Source organism: Mesoplodon mirus (assembly GCF_964341445.2).
Source record: "Mesoplodon mirus genome assembly, chromosome: 16".
Taxonomy (NCBI): domain Eukaryota; kingdom Metazoa; phylum Chordata; class Mammalia; order Artiodactyla; family Ziphiidae; genus Mesoplodon; species Mesoplodon mirus.
This window is the reverse complement of record NC_138992.1, coordinates 35,647,223-35,664,523: the sequence shown is the minus strand read 5'-3', so window position 1 is coordinate 35,664,523 and position 17,301 is coordinate 35,647,223. Positions and strand designations below refer to the sequence as shown.

General features: G+C 35.6%; 1 protein-coding gene across 9 annotated transcripts in view; it reads left to right on the top strand.

Moving 5' to 3' along the window:
- Nucleotides 1-17,301, top strand: part of VPS13B (vacuolar protein sorting 13 homolog B) — a 791,361-nt gene that overhangs the window by 478,505 nt on the left and 295,555 nt on the right. For 8 of the 9 annotated variants that reach the window (XM_082600778.1, XM_082600780.1, XM_082600781.1 and 5 more), the window contains 2 exons: nucleotides 800-926; nucleotides 3,915-4,058. In XM_082600778.1, the coding sequence (XP_082456904.1) occupies nucleotides 800-926; nucleotides 3,915-4,058 (271 nt within the window). The remainder of the gene's footprint in view (nucleotides 1-799; nucleotides 927-3,914; nucleotides 4,059-17,301) is intronic. The other variant, XM_082600779.1, reaches the window with a different exon arrangement.

Below are 17,301 nucleotides of genomic sequence, written 5' to 3'. Positions count from 1 at the left end.
TACTTCCTTTGAAATTATTAGCAATTCACAATTTTGAGTGTAGAGTAGGAATAGTGTGCTAAATAACTGATCAAAAGGTGAGAATGTATAAAGAAGAGTTAAAATAGAGGTCAAATGCTGCTCTGTTATCAACTTGCCCTGCGGGCCCAGTTGTGGAACCTTTGTTCCAACTGGGTGGCCTTAGCCCAGTCCCTGAACTTCATTTCCTCAGAGATAATGTGGGGCCAGTAATGTTCCTTACTTCACATACAGGATTGCTGTGAAGAAGAATTCAGTATCAAAGTCACAAAAGCCATTTCACAAACTGTAAAGGCAGTCATAATCTATGAACTCAAGATAGTTCTTAGAGTTAAAAAAAAAAAAGTCAAAGATTAAGAGGATATGCATGTGAACCTAATGAGATTGGAAAGATGGCAGTTGTCAAGCAGAATGTCAGAAATATTAAAACTAGGAAATTAAAAATGATCACAAAATAGTAAGATTATTTTTGGTAGCAAGAGAGATCCTAAACTGTAAAAACAAAAGGAATTAAAATAGAAAAAGTAATTTATTGAAAGTTCCTAGGATGCTACTAATATGAAATTGATTAATTATGTCTGAATTTCTCAGTGATTTTTTTATATGAATCTGAAGTTAAGAATTGAATTTACAAAATTATGATTATAAAATGTACAGATAGACACACTCAAAATAATAATGTAATTTTGTCATACATGTTTGTAGTACACAGACTTGTACAAATTTAATGAAAATTATCCTTAAAAATGAAAAAGCTAATAATTTTTACTTTATCTTTTAGCATACAGCGGCATCAAGAAAGAAGAGCAATTTTGACTCCCATTTTAACAGATTTTTCTGTCCGAATAACTGGAGCACCTGCCATCATTTTCACCAAAGTAATTTCTCCAGAAAATATGCACACTGAGGTTAGAAATTAATTTAGGTTTTATTTTAGTCTAAATGATGGAGCAGCTTTTCTTGTGTGTTAGGAGTTTTCATAGTTTCTGTGCATAGGATATCAAATTAGCTTATTATTAATAAGTTATTATTGTAGCTAGTAATTATTAAGCACTTTATAGTACTATTTAGGTATTGCTTTTCATGTAATAACTCATTTAATCCTTATAATAATCCTTTTAACTTCTCCTACTGTCCTCATTTTGTAGATGAGGAAACTGAAGCATAAAGAGTTAACTTGTCTAAATATTCACAAATAGTAAGAAGTAGAACATGGTGTGAACCTAACTGGTCTGGCTCCCGGCCATACACTCCTGACCTCTACCACCTCTTTCTAATGAAAGCAACAATAATATTGACAGATCACTTAGGGTTCTCACATGGATTACCTTACAAAGAGAGTTCTACATGAATTACCTTATTTACTCTTCACAGAATCCATATGAGGTAGATATTATTAGTATACATATTTTATAGATGAGGAAACTGAGATCAAAAGAAATTAAGTAACTTGACCAATCTTACTAGCCAGTTACTAACGGATCCAGGTTTGAAGTTTGATCACTATGGTATACTGCCTCCACGCCTAGAATAGAAATGTAATAATAATGTGATCCATCATAACTTTAAAAATATTCTTCATAAAGTTTGTTATGCTAAAAACTTTATAAACTTTTTGATCATTCACAGAGTTATAGGCAGTTGTTATAAAAAGTTCAGAAAAATTAGGCACAGATTAAATATATTATTAATCTAAGGTGATAAAAGTTTACATCATTCTTTGAGTTTTTAAAAAACAAAACTTTGGGGCTTCCCTGGTGGCACAGTGGTTAAGGTGTAATCCTGAGAGACTCACATGGTGTTGCACAAGTACGTTTTGTGACAGGCAATAAAATCTTGAGAATTCTTAAGTCCAAAGGGCTTGCTCCTGATCTTCCTGAGGATCTCTATCATTTAATTAAGAAAGCTGTTGCTGTTCAAAAGCATCTCGAGAGAAACAGAAAGGATAAAGGTGCCAAGTTCCGTCTGATTCTGATTGAGAGCCGTATTCACCGGTTGGCTCGATATTACAAGACCAAACGAGTCCTCCCCCCCAACTGGAAATATGAGTCATCCACAGCCTCTTCCCTGGTTGCATAAATTTGTCTGTTGTACTCAAGCAGTAAATTCATTGCTTAACTAGAAAAAAAAAAAAAAATGCAGGGGACACAAGTTGGATCCCTGGTCCGTGAAGATCCCACATGCCGTGGAGCAACTAAGCCTGTGCACCACAACTACTGAGCCTGCGCTCTAGAGCCTGCGTGCCACAACTACTGCAGCCCATGCATCTAGAGCCCGTGCTCCACAACAAGAGAAGCCACCGCAATGAAGAGCAGCCCCTGCTCACCACAACTAGAGAAAGCCCATGAGCAGCAACGAAGACCCAATACAGCCAAAAATAAAAATAAATAAATAAATTTATATAAAAAACAAAAAAAATATTTTGTATGTGTTATCTTATTTGATGTTTATAATTGCCCTATAGGGAAAGTTAGGTTAGGCAGGATATCTTTATATCCACAAAAGTTGTATAAAAATTAAGTCTACTTATATCTTTCAGTTACTTAGTAACACAATTGGTTTAAAATACACAAATATATTCCCTTCATCATTACTTGAGGAACAAAATAAGAATTCTAACTATAATGAGTAAATTTTGGAAACTTTTTTTGGGGAAGGTTTATTTAACCAGAAAAGAGATCATTTCCGACATGCTGTTCTTTATGCTTTATTAAAAGCTGCTCTAAGCTGTGTAGTTTGTATTTGGACCCATCATAAGTCTCCTTAAATCCATTCTCTTGGATGACACTATTAAGGAGAAGGTTTGTTGGACATTTCCAAGCATTTGAACATTGTCCACATGCACTTCATGACAAGAGGCAGGGCTTCTGCTTATTAAGTGAAACTTCTGGATTGTTTTTCATTTCTGTTTTCCTTCCCTGAATGGTTTTCCAGCAATGAATGTTCAAGAGACTCAGTTATGCAGCACAACACCAGTTAAGTAGTGGACAGCTACCTAATGCTGCCAAGATTTTAGCAGTTTAAAGAAGTGAAATTAATTAGTCTAGCTACCTTTGGCTTCAGCACTCCATTTTGTTATAAATCATTTGGAGTGTATCCTTTGGAGAGTACTCAGACCATACCACTTGTGACTGTAATTGCTACCTATAGTTGCCTGTTTACATCTGTCTGCCCACCTAGGCTGTAACCTTCTCAAGAGCAGATTGCCCTTCAAGGCCCGCCTCACTCTCTGGTTTTTGTTTTGTTTTGTTTTATTTTTTTTTTTACTGTATGTGGGCCTCTCACTGTTGTGGCCTCTCCCGTTGCAGAGCACAGGCTCTGGATGCGCAGGCTCAGCAGCCATGGCTCACGGGCCCAGCCACTCTGCAGCATGTGGGATCCTCCCGGACCGGGGCATGAACCCATGTCCCCTGCATCGGAAGGCGGACTCTCAACCACTGCGCCACCAGGGAAGCCCTCACTCTCTGTTTTATTCCTAGCACTTTAGTATGCTGCATGGTACTTGGGAGATGCTCACTAAATATTGGTCCCTGTAAGTGGGTGAATAAGATTATGCTAAAGAATTGCATCATTGCCTACATATTGAAACAATGATAGTAGTTTGACGTATGAAAAGCCAAATGTATATGAAATGGTGAAAAATTCTCATTGTTAGTGTGTTTCCCTGTAACTAGCACATGGCCTGGTGCACAGCAGGCCCTCATAAATGTTTATTAAATTAATCCATTAAACTGTTGAGTGGCCGTGCTCACCATTTCTGCTATTCTCATTAACATATGAACCCAAGTCCCAGGAGAATTCATCAACATCGTAAAGGTCTAATAAGTAAGAATGATAAATTATCATCTAATGGCTATCATGTTTCTTTATCTCTATTCAACCTTTTTTTCCTTCAGGAGATTTTAGTGTGTGGCCACTCCTTGGAAGTGAATATAACCACAAACCTGGACTTCTTCCTAAGTGTGGCTCAAGTTCAACTCTTACATCAGTTAATAGTAGCAAATATGACTGGAGTGGAACCATCAAGCAAAGCCACAGAGGTAACTATTACCTGATTTTGATTAGGCTTACTGCATTTGTGCCAACTTTACATTGATAATAGGAAAACAAAAATTAAATGCTTTCTGCTAATTATTCTATATTTAATTTTATTCAAATTATGGGCATAAATCATTTTGGATTGGTGTTCTTTATTTTTGAAATTTGTTTGGTCTCTTTCCCTGTAATTTATCATGCACCTTCACAAAATTGCTGTGGCCCAGCCCCAGAAAACCCTCTGTTAAAAACATGATTTTATTGCCCTGTTGCAATTTTTAAAGTTCAGTGCACAAAACCTGGTATAGCTTTCACTTACTCAGATACATTACAGGGACAGGGCCTCTTTTGGAAGTGAACTTTGTGAGAGTACTGTGGGAATATCTTCAATAAATAACTTCTAAAGCATTCGTTTCCCATGCTCAGTGAAGAATGGACACAATCAAAAAACTTGAATGCCTGCCTAGAATTTTAATTTTGATCCAGTGTTCATTGGAAGCCTACATTGTAACCACAAAGCATGTCAGCATGAAACAAAGAAAGCTGCTTGTTAGATGCTTCTCAAAATATTTTTTCTTTGCTTTTTGTTTCCGTACTTCTATAATCATATCTGTACTTAGAATAAATCTTTTATAAAATCTCTAGTGAAGAAACTGTTTATCTTTAAAAAAGACCTTGCTTATATTTTTGTCATGAGTTATGCAGAAGGCTCTAAGTGCTATTAAGGAGGAAGGGAAGGAGGAGGTGTTCACTGAGAGCCACTTGATGCTAAGCAAGCGTACCAGGTACTTTTATGTAAGTTAACTCATATATCTTCAAGCATGTTATTACAACCACTCTGTGAGGTACATGTGGACATTATCACCATTTTACAGATTAGGATATTGACTCAGAGGTAATAAGTGACCTGTCTGAGATCCTACACACATAACTAAAAAATGGTGGATCTGAGGTTTTAATTTAAGTCTTTCAAATCAGTGCTTTTTTCACTCTGCCATGGTTGCTGTACTATAACTGTTACATTAGTCTGAATCACCTTTATTTTTTAAATTATTTAAAAATGATAAAGCTTTTAACTTTCATAAAGAAAGATCCTCTAACTATATCATCTTTTACCACCCATGATTTGTTTGCTCAGTATCTTTTTAAAAAGGACTATAAAGCTGTATACTCTTCAAAATGTTGACTTTTTCCCCGATGTATTTTAGACAATCTGTAAGAATATAAATATATGATATGAAAATAAGCAGAGCAAAAATATTTCCCCATGGCATTTTCAATGAAGTCCTTGAGCAAGTTGGGTTGGAAACAAATTCCTATATTATTTGTGCCAATTTTATGAATCTATCATGTCAGTGAAATCTAACTCACAGATTTCTTTTTTATTTCTTTTTTTTTACATCTTTATTGGAGTATAATTGCTTTACAATGGTGTGTTAGTTTCTGCTTTATAACAAAGTGAATCAGCTGTACATATACATATATCCCCATGTCTCCTCCCTCTCACGTCTCCCTCCCACCCCTCTAGGTGGTCACAAAGCACCAAGCTGATCTCCCTGTGCTATGCGGCTGCTTCCCCCTAGCTATCTATTCTACATTTGGTAGTGTATATATGTCCATGCCACTCTCTCACTTCGTCCCAACTTACCCTTCCCCCTCCCGTGTCCTCAAGTCCATTCTCTACGTCTCCGTCTTTATTCCTGTGCTACCCCTAGGTTCTTCAGAAACTTTTTTTTTTTCAGATTCCATATATATGTGTTAGCATATGGTATTTGTTTTTCTCTTTCTGACTTACTTTACTCTGTATGACAGACTCAATGTCCATCCACCTCACTACAAATAACTCAATTTTCTTTCTTTTTATGACTGAGTAATATTCCATTGTATATATGTGCCACATCTTCTTTTTCCATTCATCTGTTGATGGACACTTAGGTTGCTTCCATGTCCTGGCTATTGTAAATAGAGCTTCAGTGAACATTGTGGTACATGACTCTTTTTGAATTATGGTTTTCTCAGGGTGTATGCCCAGTAGTGGGATTGCTGGGTCATATGGTAGTTCTATTTTTAGTTTTTTAAGGAACTTCCATACTGTTCTCCATAGTGGCTGTATCAATTTACATTCCCATCAACAGTGCAAGAGGGTTCCCTTTTCTCCACACCCTCTCCAGCATTTATTTATAGATTTTTTGATGATGGCCATTCTAACTGGTATAACTCACAGATTTCTGATGTGTTTTAGGAATTTATAGAACTTAGCAAGTTGATTGCTATTTACCTACCTGTTTCTAATGCCTTTTAGTAGGGTCTGATTTGAGTAAATAAGGCACACTCAGAGTTAGATTTCTAACAACTCTTACCTGAATGTCAAGTCATTCCTCACAGTTCCATAAATGAACTAGGATTGTTTTTGTTGTTTTAAAAATGTGTCTGTGGTCCTTATTCCTTCTTGGAGATGATACTAAACATACAGACAATATATTGAAATACAGTAGAGACAATACACTGAAAAATGATTAAGATGGCAAATTTTATTTTATGTGTGTTCTACCACAACTGAAAAAAAAGTACAAACTCTCTGAAGACAATTTGGTCCTATCCCCAGCCTCAGTGGGGTATGTCTGTGAAATTTCAATATTAAAAAAAAAGACTTTCTGTGAACTAGAAGAATGTTTTCCTATTCATAAATGAGTAGCACAACTCATATCTGATAGTCTAAGAACATAAAGATATTGTAAGAATTGGTATAATTTCTTCCTTAAATATTTGATAGAATTCACCAGTGACCCATCTAGGCCTGATGCTTTCTGTTTTGGAAGGTTATTAATTATTGATTCAATTTCTTTAATATATGTAGACCTATTCAGATCCTCTTATTTCTTCTTATGTGAGTTTTGTTAGATTCTGTCTTTCAAGGAATTGGTTCATTTTCCTGAAATGGTTATCAAATTTGTGAGCTTGGTCATAGTATTCCTTTATTATTCTCTTAATTTCCATAGAATCTGTAGTTATGTCCCCCCGTTCATTTTTGATGTTAGTAATTTGATTCCTCTCTTTTGGCTTTTTGTTTGTTTGCTTGTTTTTTGGTTTTTGGTTTTTGTTTTTTTCGTTAGCCTGGCTAGAGGCTTATTAATATTATTGATCTTTTTAAGGAATCAACTTTTGGTTTTATTTGCTTTATTGGATTTTCTGTTTTCAATTTCATTGATTTCTGCTCTAATTATTTTTTTCCTGCTTACTTTTGATGGTGTTAATATTTTCAAACAGTTTTTCACGAGGTTTCTTTTGAAACATTAATTCTAAAAATTATTCAAGAACATGAAAAGGAGATTTTGTTAGTAGAGGAAGCATATCTACACTGTTAACAAAGGGGAAGAAAGTTGGACAGATATTTGGAAATTGAAGTGAAAACAGTGGAACAATCTAAGGATTATTACTAGAACCAATATTTAATATTAATTTTAATTATATAGACAACTAACACATAATAAAACTTTCAAGTATATAGCTAAAAGAGAAGTACTTCTGGCAATAAAATGACCAGCTGATGGTTTAAGCAAATTGCCTCCCATGTTGATTAAAACTTTTCCAATATTTTTGCTCTAAAAATGTACTCATTGCTTAGTGATCAAGCAGCCTGTATTTGTACACTTTGGTTTTCAGTGTTTCCTTCAAGTGTTATGACTTCCATGATTGCTGGTTCCCAGAATATTCAATTTCTTCATTTTAAATTAACCTTTTTTTGTCTCTATACATATTATGATAGGCTGATAAAGTACATGAGAAAAAACATTTAGTATTCAAAAAGCCAAAATTAATTCCATATTACAAAGTACATGTCTTTCTATATTTTATTCTATAGTTCATGTCTTTATGATAACATCTGTCTCTATAGTACTAGTAGAACAGGAATGTTATTTGGGTTTCTTACATTCTAGTTCCCTGCCATTTACATGAGGTAGGAGTTAACCTCCTAGATAACTTCATAGTCAAATCTAAATGTACAATTCTAATTGTTCTCCAAAAATAGAGCTCTACTACTCATCCTTGGTTTCTTTCCCAATGTTTAGCAGGGCAAAACTGGTTTACTCTTTAGAAGATTCTTTACCTTCTTATAAGTTGGTCTAGGTCCCATAAAGGCCCAATTATATAAAAGTGGTTGTTAGTAATATAATCATAACATTCATGCAAGAAGAATTAACAAGGGAGATAGTTCAGTTACATGTACCACTAAATGTCAGGAAACTTTTTAAAGAGAATATGACTAAATGAAGAGTTAAAGTATTTTAATTTGTGCAAGTCTGTTTATGGGCTAATAATGCAGACCATTTTTATATGATATCAAAAAGAAACTAAACATCATTTTAAGTATTCCTAAACCTATTGGCATGCAGGACATTATAAGGAGTTGTTAAAAAATAAAACAAAAAATTCTACTTTTTTAACATTTTATTCCAGCTGCAGTCACCCCAAAAACAAAACTACACCATAAAAAAGATAACTTGTATAGAGTGATTATAATTTGTATCAGAGTGATTTAAACTGAGATGAAAGCTGAGTAACCTATCTGAACTCTATAAAATTATAAACAGTATAGATAAGATACTAAAACTAGCCTGTTTACTTGAAATGGTTAATTTTTTTATAATGCAATGTTACTTTTATCAAAGTAGTACATGAATTTTAACAACCAAATGTTGCTAAACTAAATATATCAGAATAGTGTCAGTACACTGACATCCCCACCTCATCCTGCTTAGCCATTTTTAACTCTGTAAGCCTTGTCTTCTGGTATTTATCCCATCTTTCTGAATAAAATGAATAGACTACCATCTCTTGATTTACTCATTTTAGTGTTACCTATTCAGTTGCTGTTTACTGTAGATGAAGATTCCGTCTCTTTTACACTTCTCTTCCACTCTTACATTTTCCCAGTATTCTTATATCATGTTTTTAAAGTCAGTATGAATTGTTTTCATTATAAAGACTATGTAAATATTGTTCATTGCTTAGTGAAGTAATATGATGTGATTATATTTCCTCTCTTTATAGTCTTCTGTTTTTCTTAAAGTTAATCATTGCCACATTCTTTTTATTTGCTCAGTTTTTTTGTTTTTTTTTTTAAATCTCTACCTCTTCTCTCATTCTCTCTAACCCACCCCAGACCCTCACCAGTGACTCTACATAATGCCTGGCAATTTAATTTTTCACACTTTGAAACTTATAAAATAATGTCAACTCTGTTTTTACCCTTGGAACCATTTTTCATGAAGTCTTCATTTTGCCTTCTCCTTTCTGGACCTGTAGTTCTATAGACCTGCTACACACTTGACACAACTGAGCCAGATGAGAGAAGGTTGTGATTTTTTAGGTTAATGGTAGAGTGTTGGGAAATTATAGGGTATCAAGTAAGTAATGTTTTTCCTATGAATATAAATTAGTAAAATCGCCAATATCTTTATCCCACCATTCTAAAATATTAGGTATTTTGAGTTCCTATATAGAAACAGTATAATAGTATAGAAAAATATTGTAATAGAACTTATTATGCATGCCTAATATAGTTTACGTCGGTGTTTTTACAATTTCCTATAAAATAGGATATAATATATAAGTTGGACTTTTTTGAGCTATGATTAAGTATATGCCCTAGGAGTGGTGGCAAAGGTTGTTTTTTGGTAGTATTATTATTTTAGCTTGGAAATTATCTGCTTTGGAGTTGTGCTTCATTTTAGGAATGGAAATTCTTGTTTTTTTGTCAATGGTGAAAAATTCTTACAAGGCATACTTGACCAACCTAAGGATTGCTAGGAGTCGTTGGAACTAGGAACTTAAGAGTAAAGAAGAGGGAGGTCTTCCCTGGTGGTCCAGTGGCTAAGACTCCGTGCTCCCAATGCAGAGGGCCTGGGTTCAATCCCTGGTTAGGGAACTAGATCCCACATGCGTGCTGCAACTAAAGAGGCCACATGCCACAGCAAAGATCCCGCATGCCACAACTAAGACCTGGTGCAGCCTAACTAACTAACTAAATAAATATTTTTTTTTAAAAAGTAAAGAAGAGGGGAAGGGACTTTGAGTGGTGGTGTAGAAGCAGATGTTTTCTGGAGTAGAACTTTAGGCAAGATGAGCAAAATAGAGGCTAATATACCTCGAGAACACGTGTGAGTGGAGGTAGGGTTTGAAAGCAGGAAATAAGACTGGTTCGGGAGAGGATGTTGATGTTCTGGTCTATCTCAGTGCTTTCTATCTTGAGGTGGACATGAGTGAGAGAGGCCATTTCAGAGGTTACCTATTTCTGTAACCTTTCTCCTTTAGAAAATGAGATAGGAATATTGGAGAACATGCATGTGGTGACTTTCCATCAGTGTTACTATGCTGAGTATTTGTTTCCCTTCAGAGGCACCTGGATCAACTACTTGTAACCAGGCAATAAACCCAGGCTCCAATAAAATATGGATTCAAGCAGAGCCTTAAATGGACAAGAGGGCCTCTGAGGAAATACCTTGAATTTCTTAAAATCTAGACCTGGAAAAGATATTAAGTATTTTACTACCTATTCTCTCCAAGGGAAGGACTTCTTAGGTACATTGAGCTATCACACCTGTCTCAGTTTTAGTTAGGCCTTGTAAATGTTAAAAATAGTATAATTTTCTCCTGATAAGCTTACGCTTAGAGAGAAACATGCCATAGTTACTTCAAGGTAGATGCTAAACATCAGGAAAACAAGAAAAAATTTAATTTTCCAGCCACACTACTATTTATCCCATATGTGGTCAAAAAGTTCATTTGGATTTTTCTGTAACATCTTTGGGAAAAGCCCGAATGAGCTTTTTGGCCAGCCCAATAGATTTCTTGACCAGAAATCCAGTGAATACAATAAGTTTTCCTAAGGCACTATTAAACTGTCTGTCCTAGTCTTCTTCAGCAGTATTCATTGAGGGCTTACTCTATACCAGATATACTGGCTACAGACTGATAGAGGTATGAAAAATAAACATACTGTGGTCCCTGCACTCTAGGATTTTATAATATGGTTGAAAAATACAACATAGACAAGTGGATTTACAACTAAGAACTCAGAGCAGTAAACAAAAAGTGTCAGATAAGCTCTATGGAAAATTAGGGCTGTAACAAGAATTCAGAATAAGAAGAGAAGACTTTAGGCTAGGTGGTCAGAGATCTAGCTTCATGGAGAAGTTGGGGTTGAATAGGCAGAGAACAGTGACCTGCTTCTTTACTCAGTAAATATTGAACCCTTTCTATGTGTCAAAAACTACTATGGATACTAGGGTGACAGCATTAAACAAAGGAGGTGAAGTTTCCATTTTCATATTCTAGTGCTCATATATTCAGTGATATGAAGATTGACACTAATAAATAATTAGAACTAAATCAATGTATATATTGATATCTATATAACTAGTAATTCATGACTATATATATATATATATATATATACACATACATACATATATACATACATACATACACATATACACACACATCCATGCACATAACTAGTTCATTCAGCACTTTCTATTTGCCAAAAGTTATTCATGTGGTTACACCTAGCTCTAAGGGAGGCTGGAAATGTAGTCTTTCTAATACAAGGCCATATGCCCTGCTAAAAATTATTGTACCATGAAAAAAGGGGATAATGAATATTGGGGTACAATTGCCAGCCTCAGCAACAGAGGCTTCAAGGTCACCTGGTAGTCAAAGATAGGATATTCCTTAGAAAGCAGCTTTGGCTCTCTTCAATACTTTGAACATATCCTAAAGTTCTATGCCATATAACGTGGCAGAAATAATGTTATCTTGCAGATTGTTCAGTGCTGATACAGGGACAAATATTGTCTTTGCCCAGTGTTTCTTACTCTTTTCATCTGCTAATAGAACTCCCCTTCCTTTGGCTAAATAACATTCTCTTATTTTATGCGGTTTTGATAAAGATTCCCATTACAGGGTAGACATGAAACACAGGTCTGACTATTTTTTTAAATTAATTAATTAATTAATTTTTATTTTTGGCTGTGTTGGGTCTTCTTTGCTGTGCGCAGGCTTTCTCTAGTTACGGTGAGCGGGGGCTACTCTCTGTTGCAGTGTGCGGGCTTCTCATTGCGGTGGCTTCTCCTGTTGTGGAGCATGGGTTCAAGGCATGTGGGCTTCAGTAGCTGTGGCACGCAGGCTCAGTAGCTATGGCTCTCAGGCTCTAGAGCGCAGGCTCAGTAGTTGTGGTTCACGGCCTTACTTGCTCCACGGCATGTGGGATGTTCCCGGACAAAGGCTTGAACACGTCTCCTGCATTGGCAGGTGGATTCTTAACCCCTGCGCCACCAGGGAAGTCTCCTGACTAATTATTGTATCAATCCCCTTTGCCCAGTTATTGGTCCAGATATGGGCACACTACTCAGACAACTGCAGTGTTTCATATGAAAACATTGGGAAGAATAAGCCCTCTCTGCTAGGAATCATTAAGTTCAGATGTAGTCATATTGGAGCTTTCTTTGACCATTGTCTCACTCTTCTCTTTCACTACTATCTCATGAAGGAAATCTGTGTCAAAAAAGAGGAGTTGAACTCAGAGAAATAAGCAAAGCTGAAAGAAAAAGTCTTTGACATCATCTGACTCCCTTGACACAGTTCTAGTTAATGAGATATAAAGAGAAATGTTCTACAGATTTCTAGGAAAGTCTCTATGTTCTTTTTCCTCCTTCTTGGAATAACAACAGTGGAAGTGACTAGCCACTTGTTACCATGTGTTGACAAACATGAGGACAAAAGCCATGCACTAAGAGTAGCAAAGTGGGTAGATAAAGTGATCCTGAGATGTGAGTGATATCATGAAGCCACTGCAACCAGCCCTGGACTTTAGGAAAATAAACGTAAGTTGTTAAGCCACTAATATTTGGCTTTCTGTTACATGAGGTCAAACACAATCCTAACTGATACAGACAGTGTTGCAGTATTCTGAGGTAGAGATGATAAAAGCCAGGGAAAGTACTGAGCACGGAATAGAATTTGATGCTGAATAAATGCTCACAGTATGAATTAATAAATGAATTCCTTAATTCATAGGAAGTCCTATTTCTGTGCATAGAAATAAAAAAGGTAAGATGTATGCCACATATATATCAAAAGAACTGGAAGAAATTGATGATTAACTCTATGTTTGATGGAGACAGGTTGGGTACATATTGTGAAAGGCTTTGAATACTAGGCTGAAATGTTTTAATAGTAGTAAGCAGTAGAGAGTAGTTGAAGTTAGTTGAGCTAGAGAATGACTTCAACAGGTGTGTTTTGAAGCTCAGATGCACTTTAGACTGAACTAATCAACTGTATTAACACACTAATAGTTGGTGTGTGATCTTCAGATGTAAATATTATCGTTACATTTTCATCTATTCTAACATCATAGAATATGTTATATTCTTTTACAGTATCAGTTTATTTCAGTTAGGATTTGAAATTGCTGTAGCATATAATATCACCTATTGTTTCCAAAAGCTACAATTAAAAAAAAAACCACACTTTTTATTTATTTTCATTTATTTATTTTTTTCTAACATAACTCCATACTTTATTCAGATTTTCTAGTTTTTACCCTAAAGCCGTTTTTTTTTGTTTGTTTGTTTTTAAACATCTTTATTGGAGTATAATTGCTTTACAATGGTGTGTTAGTTTCTGCTCTATAACAAATTGAATCGGCTATACATATATCCCCATATCTCTTCCCTCTTGCATCTCCCTCCCTCCCACCCTCCCTATCCCACCCCTAGGTGGTCACAAAGCACCAAGCTGATCTCCCTGTGCTATGCGGCTGCTTCCCACTAGGTATCGGTTTTACATTTGGTAGTGTATATATATGCATGCTACCCTCTCACTTTGTCCCAGCTCACCCTTCCCCCTCCCTGTGTCCTCAAGTCCATTCTCTTGTAGGTTTGTGTCTTTATTCCCGTCCTGCCCCTAGGTTCTTCATGACTTTTTTTTTTTTTGATTCCATATTTATGTTTTAGCATACGGTATTTGTTTTTCACTTTCTGACTTCTGACAGACTCGAGGTCCATCCACCTCACTACAAATAACTCAATTTCGTTTCTTTTCATGGCTGAGTAATATTCCATTGCATATATGTGCCACATCTTCTTTATCCATTCATCTGTCGATGGACACTTAGGTTGTTTCCATTACTTGGCTATTGTAAATAGAGCTGCAGTGAACATTGTGGTACATGACTCTTTTTGAATTATGGTTTTCTCAGGGTGCATGCCCAGTAGTGGGATTGCTGGGTCATGTGGTCATTCTATTTTTAGTTTTTTAAGGAACCTCCATACTGTTCTCCATAGTGGCCATATCAATTTACATTCCCACCAACAGTGCAAGAGGGTTCCCTTTTCTCCACAACCCCTCCAGCATTTATTGTTTCTAGATTTTTTGATAATGGCCATTTTGACCGCTGTGAGGTGATACCTCACTGTAGTTTTGATTTGCATTTCTCTAGTGATTAATGATGTTGAGCATTCTTTCATGTGTTTGTTCGAAATCTGTATATCTTCTTTGGAGAAATGTCTATTTAGGTCTTCTGCCCATTTTTGGATTGGGTTCTTTGTTTTTTTGATGTTGAGCTGCATGAGCAGCTTGTAAATTTTGGAGGTTAATCCTTTCTCAGTTTCTTCATTTGCAAATATTTTCTCCCATTCTGAGGGTTGTCTTTTTGTCCTCTTTATGGTTTCCTTTGCTGTGCAAAAGCTTTTGAGTTTCATTAGTTCCCATTTGTTTATTTTTGTTTTTATTTCCATTTCTCTAGGAGGTGGGTCAGAAAGGATCTTGCTGTGACTTATGTCATAGAATGTTCTGCCTCTGTTTTCCTCTAAGAGTTTTATAGTGTCTGGCCTTACGTTTAGGTCTTTAATCCATTTTGAGTTTATTTTTGTATATGGTGTTAGGGAGTGTTATAATTTCATTCTTTTACATGTAGCTGTCCAGTTTTCCCAGCACCACTTATTGAAGAGGCTGTCTTTTCTCCGTTGTACATGCTTGCCTCCTTTATCAAAAATAAGGTGACCATATGTGTGTGGGTTTATCTCTGGCCTTTCTATCCTGTTCCATTGATCTATATTTCTGTTTTTGTACCAGTACCATACTGTCTTGATTACTGTAGCTTTGTAGTACAGTCTGAAGTCAGGGAGCCTGATTCCTCCAGCTCTGTTTTTCTTTCTCAAGATTGATTTGCCTATTCGGGATCTTTTTTGTTTCCATACAAATTGTGAAATTTTTTGTTGTAGTTATGTGAAAAATGCCATTGATAGTTTGATAGGGATTGCATTGAATCTGTAGATTGCTTTGGGTAGTACAGTCATTTTCACAATGTTGATTCTTCCAATCCAACAACATGGTATATCTCTCCATCTGTTTGTATCATTTTTAATTTCTTTCATCAGTGTCTTTTACTTTTCTGCATACAGTTCTTTTGTCTCCTTGGGTAGGTTCATTCCTAGGTATTTTATTCTTTTTGTTGCAATGGTACGTGGGAGTGTTTCCTTAATTTCACTTTCAGATTTTTCATCATTAGTGTATAGGAATGCAAGAGACTTCTGCGCGTAAATTTTGTATCCTACTACTTTACCAAATTCATTGATTAGCTCTAGTAGTTTTCTGGTAGCATCTTTAGGATTCTCTATGTATAGTATCATGTCATCTGCAAACCGTGACAATTTTTCTTTTCCTTTTCCAATTTGGATTCCTTTTATTTCTTTTTCTTCTCTGATTGCTGTGGCTCAAACTTCCAAATCAGTGTTGAATAATAGTGCTGAGAGTGGGCAACCTTGTGTTTTTCCTGATCTTAGTGGAAATGGTTTCAGTTTTTCACCATTGAGGACAATGTTGGCTGTGGGTTTGTCATATATGGCCTTTTTTATGTTGAGGTAAGTTCCCTCTGTGCCTACTTTCTGCAGGGTTTTTATCATAAATGGGTGTTGAATTTTGTCAAAAGCTTTTTCTGAATCTATTGAGATGATCATATGGTTTTTCTTCTTCAATTTGTTAATATGATGTATCACATTGATTGATTTGCGTATATTAAAGAATCCTTGCATTCCTGGGATAAACTCCACTTGATCATGGTGTATGATCCTTTGAATATGCTGTTGGATTCTGTTTGCTGGTATTTTGTCGAGGATTTTTGCATCTATGTTCATCAGTGATATTGGCCTGTAGTTTTCTTTCTTTGTGACATCCTGTCTGGTTTTGGTATCAGGGTGATGGTGGCCTCGTGGAATGAGTTTGGGAGTATTCCTCCCTCTGCTATAGTTTGGAAGAGTTTGAGAGGGATAGGTGTTAGCTCTTCTCTAAATGTCTGATAGAATTCTACTGTGCAGCCATCTGGTCCTGGGCTTTTGTTTGTTGGAAGATTTTTCATCACAGTTTCTATTTCAGTGCTTGTGATTGGTCTGTTTATATTTTCTATATCTTCCTGGTTCAGTCTCGGAAGGTTGTGCTTTTCTAAGAATTTCTCCATTTCTTCCAGGTTTTCCATTTTATTGGCATAGAGTTGCTTGTAGTAATCTCTCATGATCCTTTGTATTTCTGCAGTGTCAGTTGTTATTTCTCTATTTCATTTCTCATTCTGTTGATTTGAGTCTTCTCCCTTTTTTTCTTGATGAGTCTGTCTAGTGGTTTTTCAATTTTGTTTATCTTCTCAAAGAACCAGCTTTTAGTTTTATTGATCTTTGATATAGTTTCCTTCATTTCTTTTTCATTTATTTCTGATCTGATCTTTATGATTTCTTTCCTTCTGCTAACTTTGGGGTGTTTTTATTCTTCTTTCTCTTATTGCTTTAGGTGTAAGTTTAGCTTGTTTATTTGAGATGTTTCTTGTTTCTTAAGGTAGGATTGTATTGCTATAAACTTCCCTCTTAGAACCGCATTTGCTGCATCCCATAGGTTTCAGGTCATCCTGTTTTCATTGTCATTTGTTTCTAGGTATTTTTTGATGTCCTCTTTGATTTCTTCAGTGCTCTCTTGGTTATTAAGTAGTGTATTGTTTAGCCTCCATGTGTTTGTATTTTTTTACAGATTTTTCCCTGTCATTGATATCTAGTCTCATAGTGTTGTGGTTGGAAAAGATGCTTGATACAATTTCAATTTTCTTAAATTTACCAACCTTGATTTATGACCCAAGATATGATCTATCCTGGAGAATGTTCCATGAGCACTTGAGAAGAAAGTGTATTCTGTTGTTTTTGGATA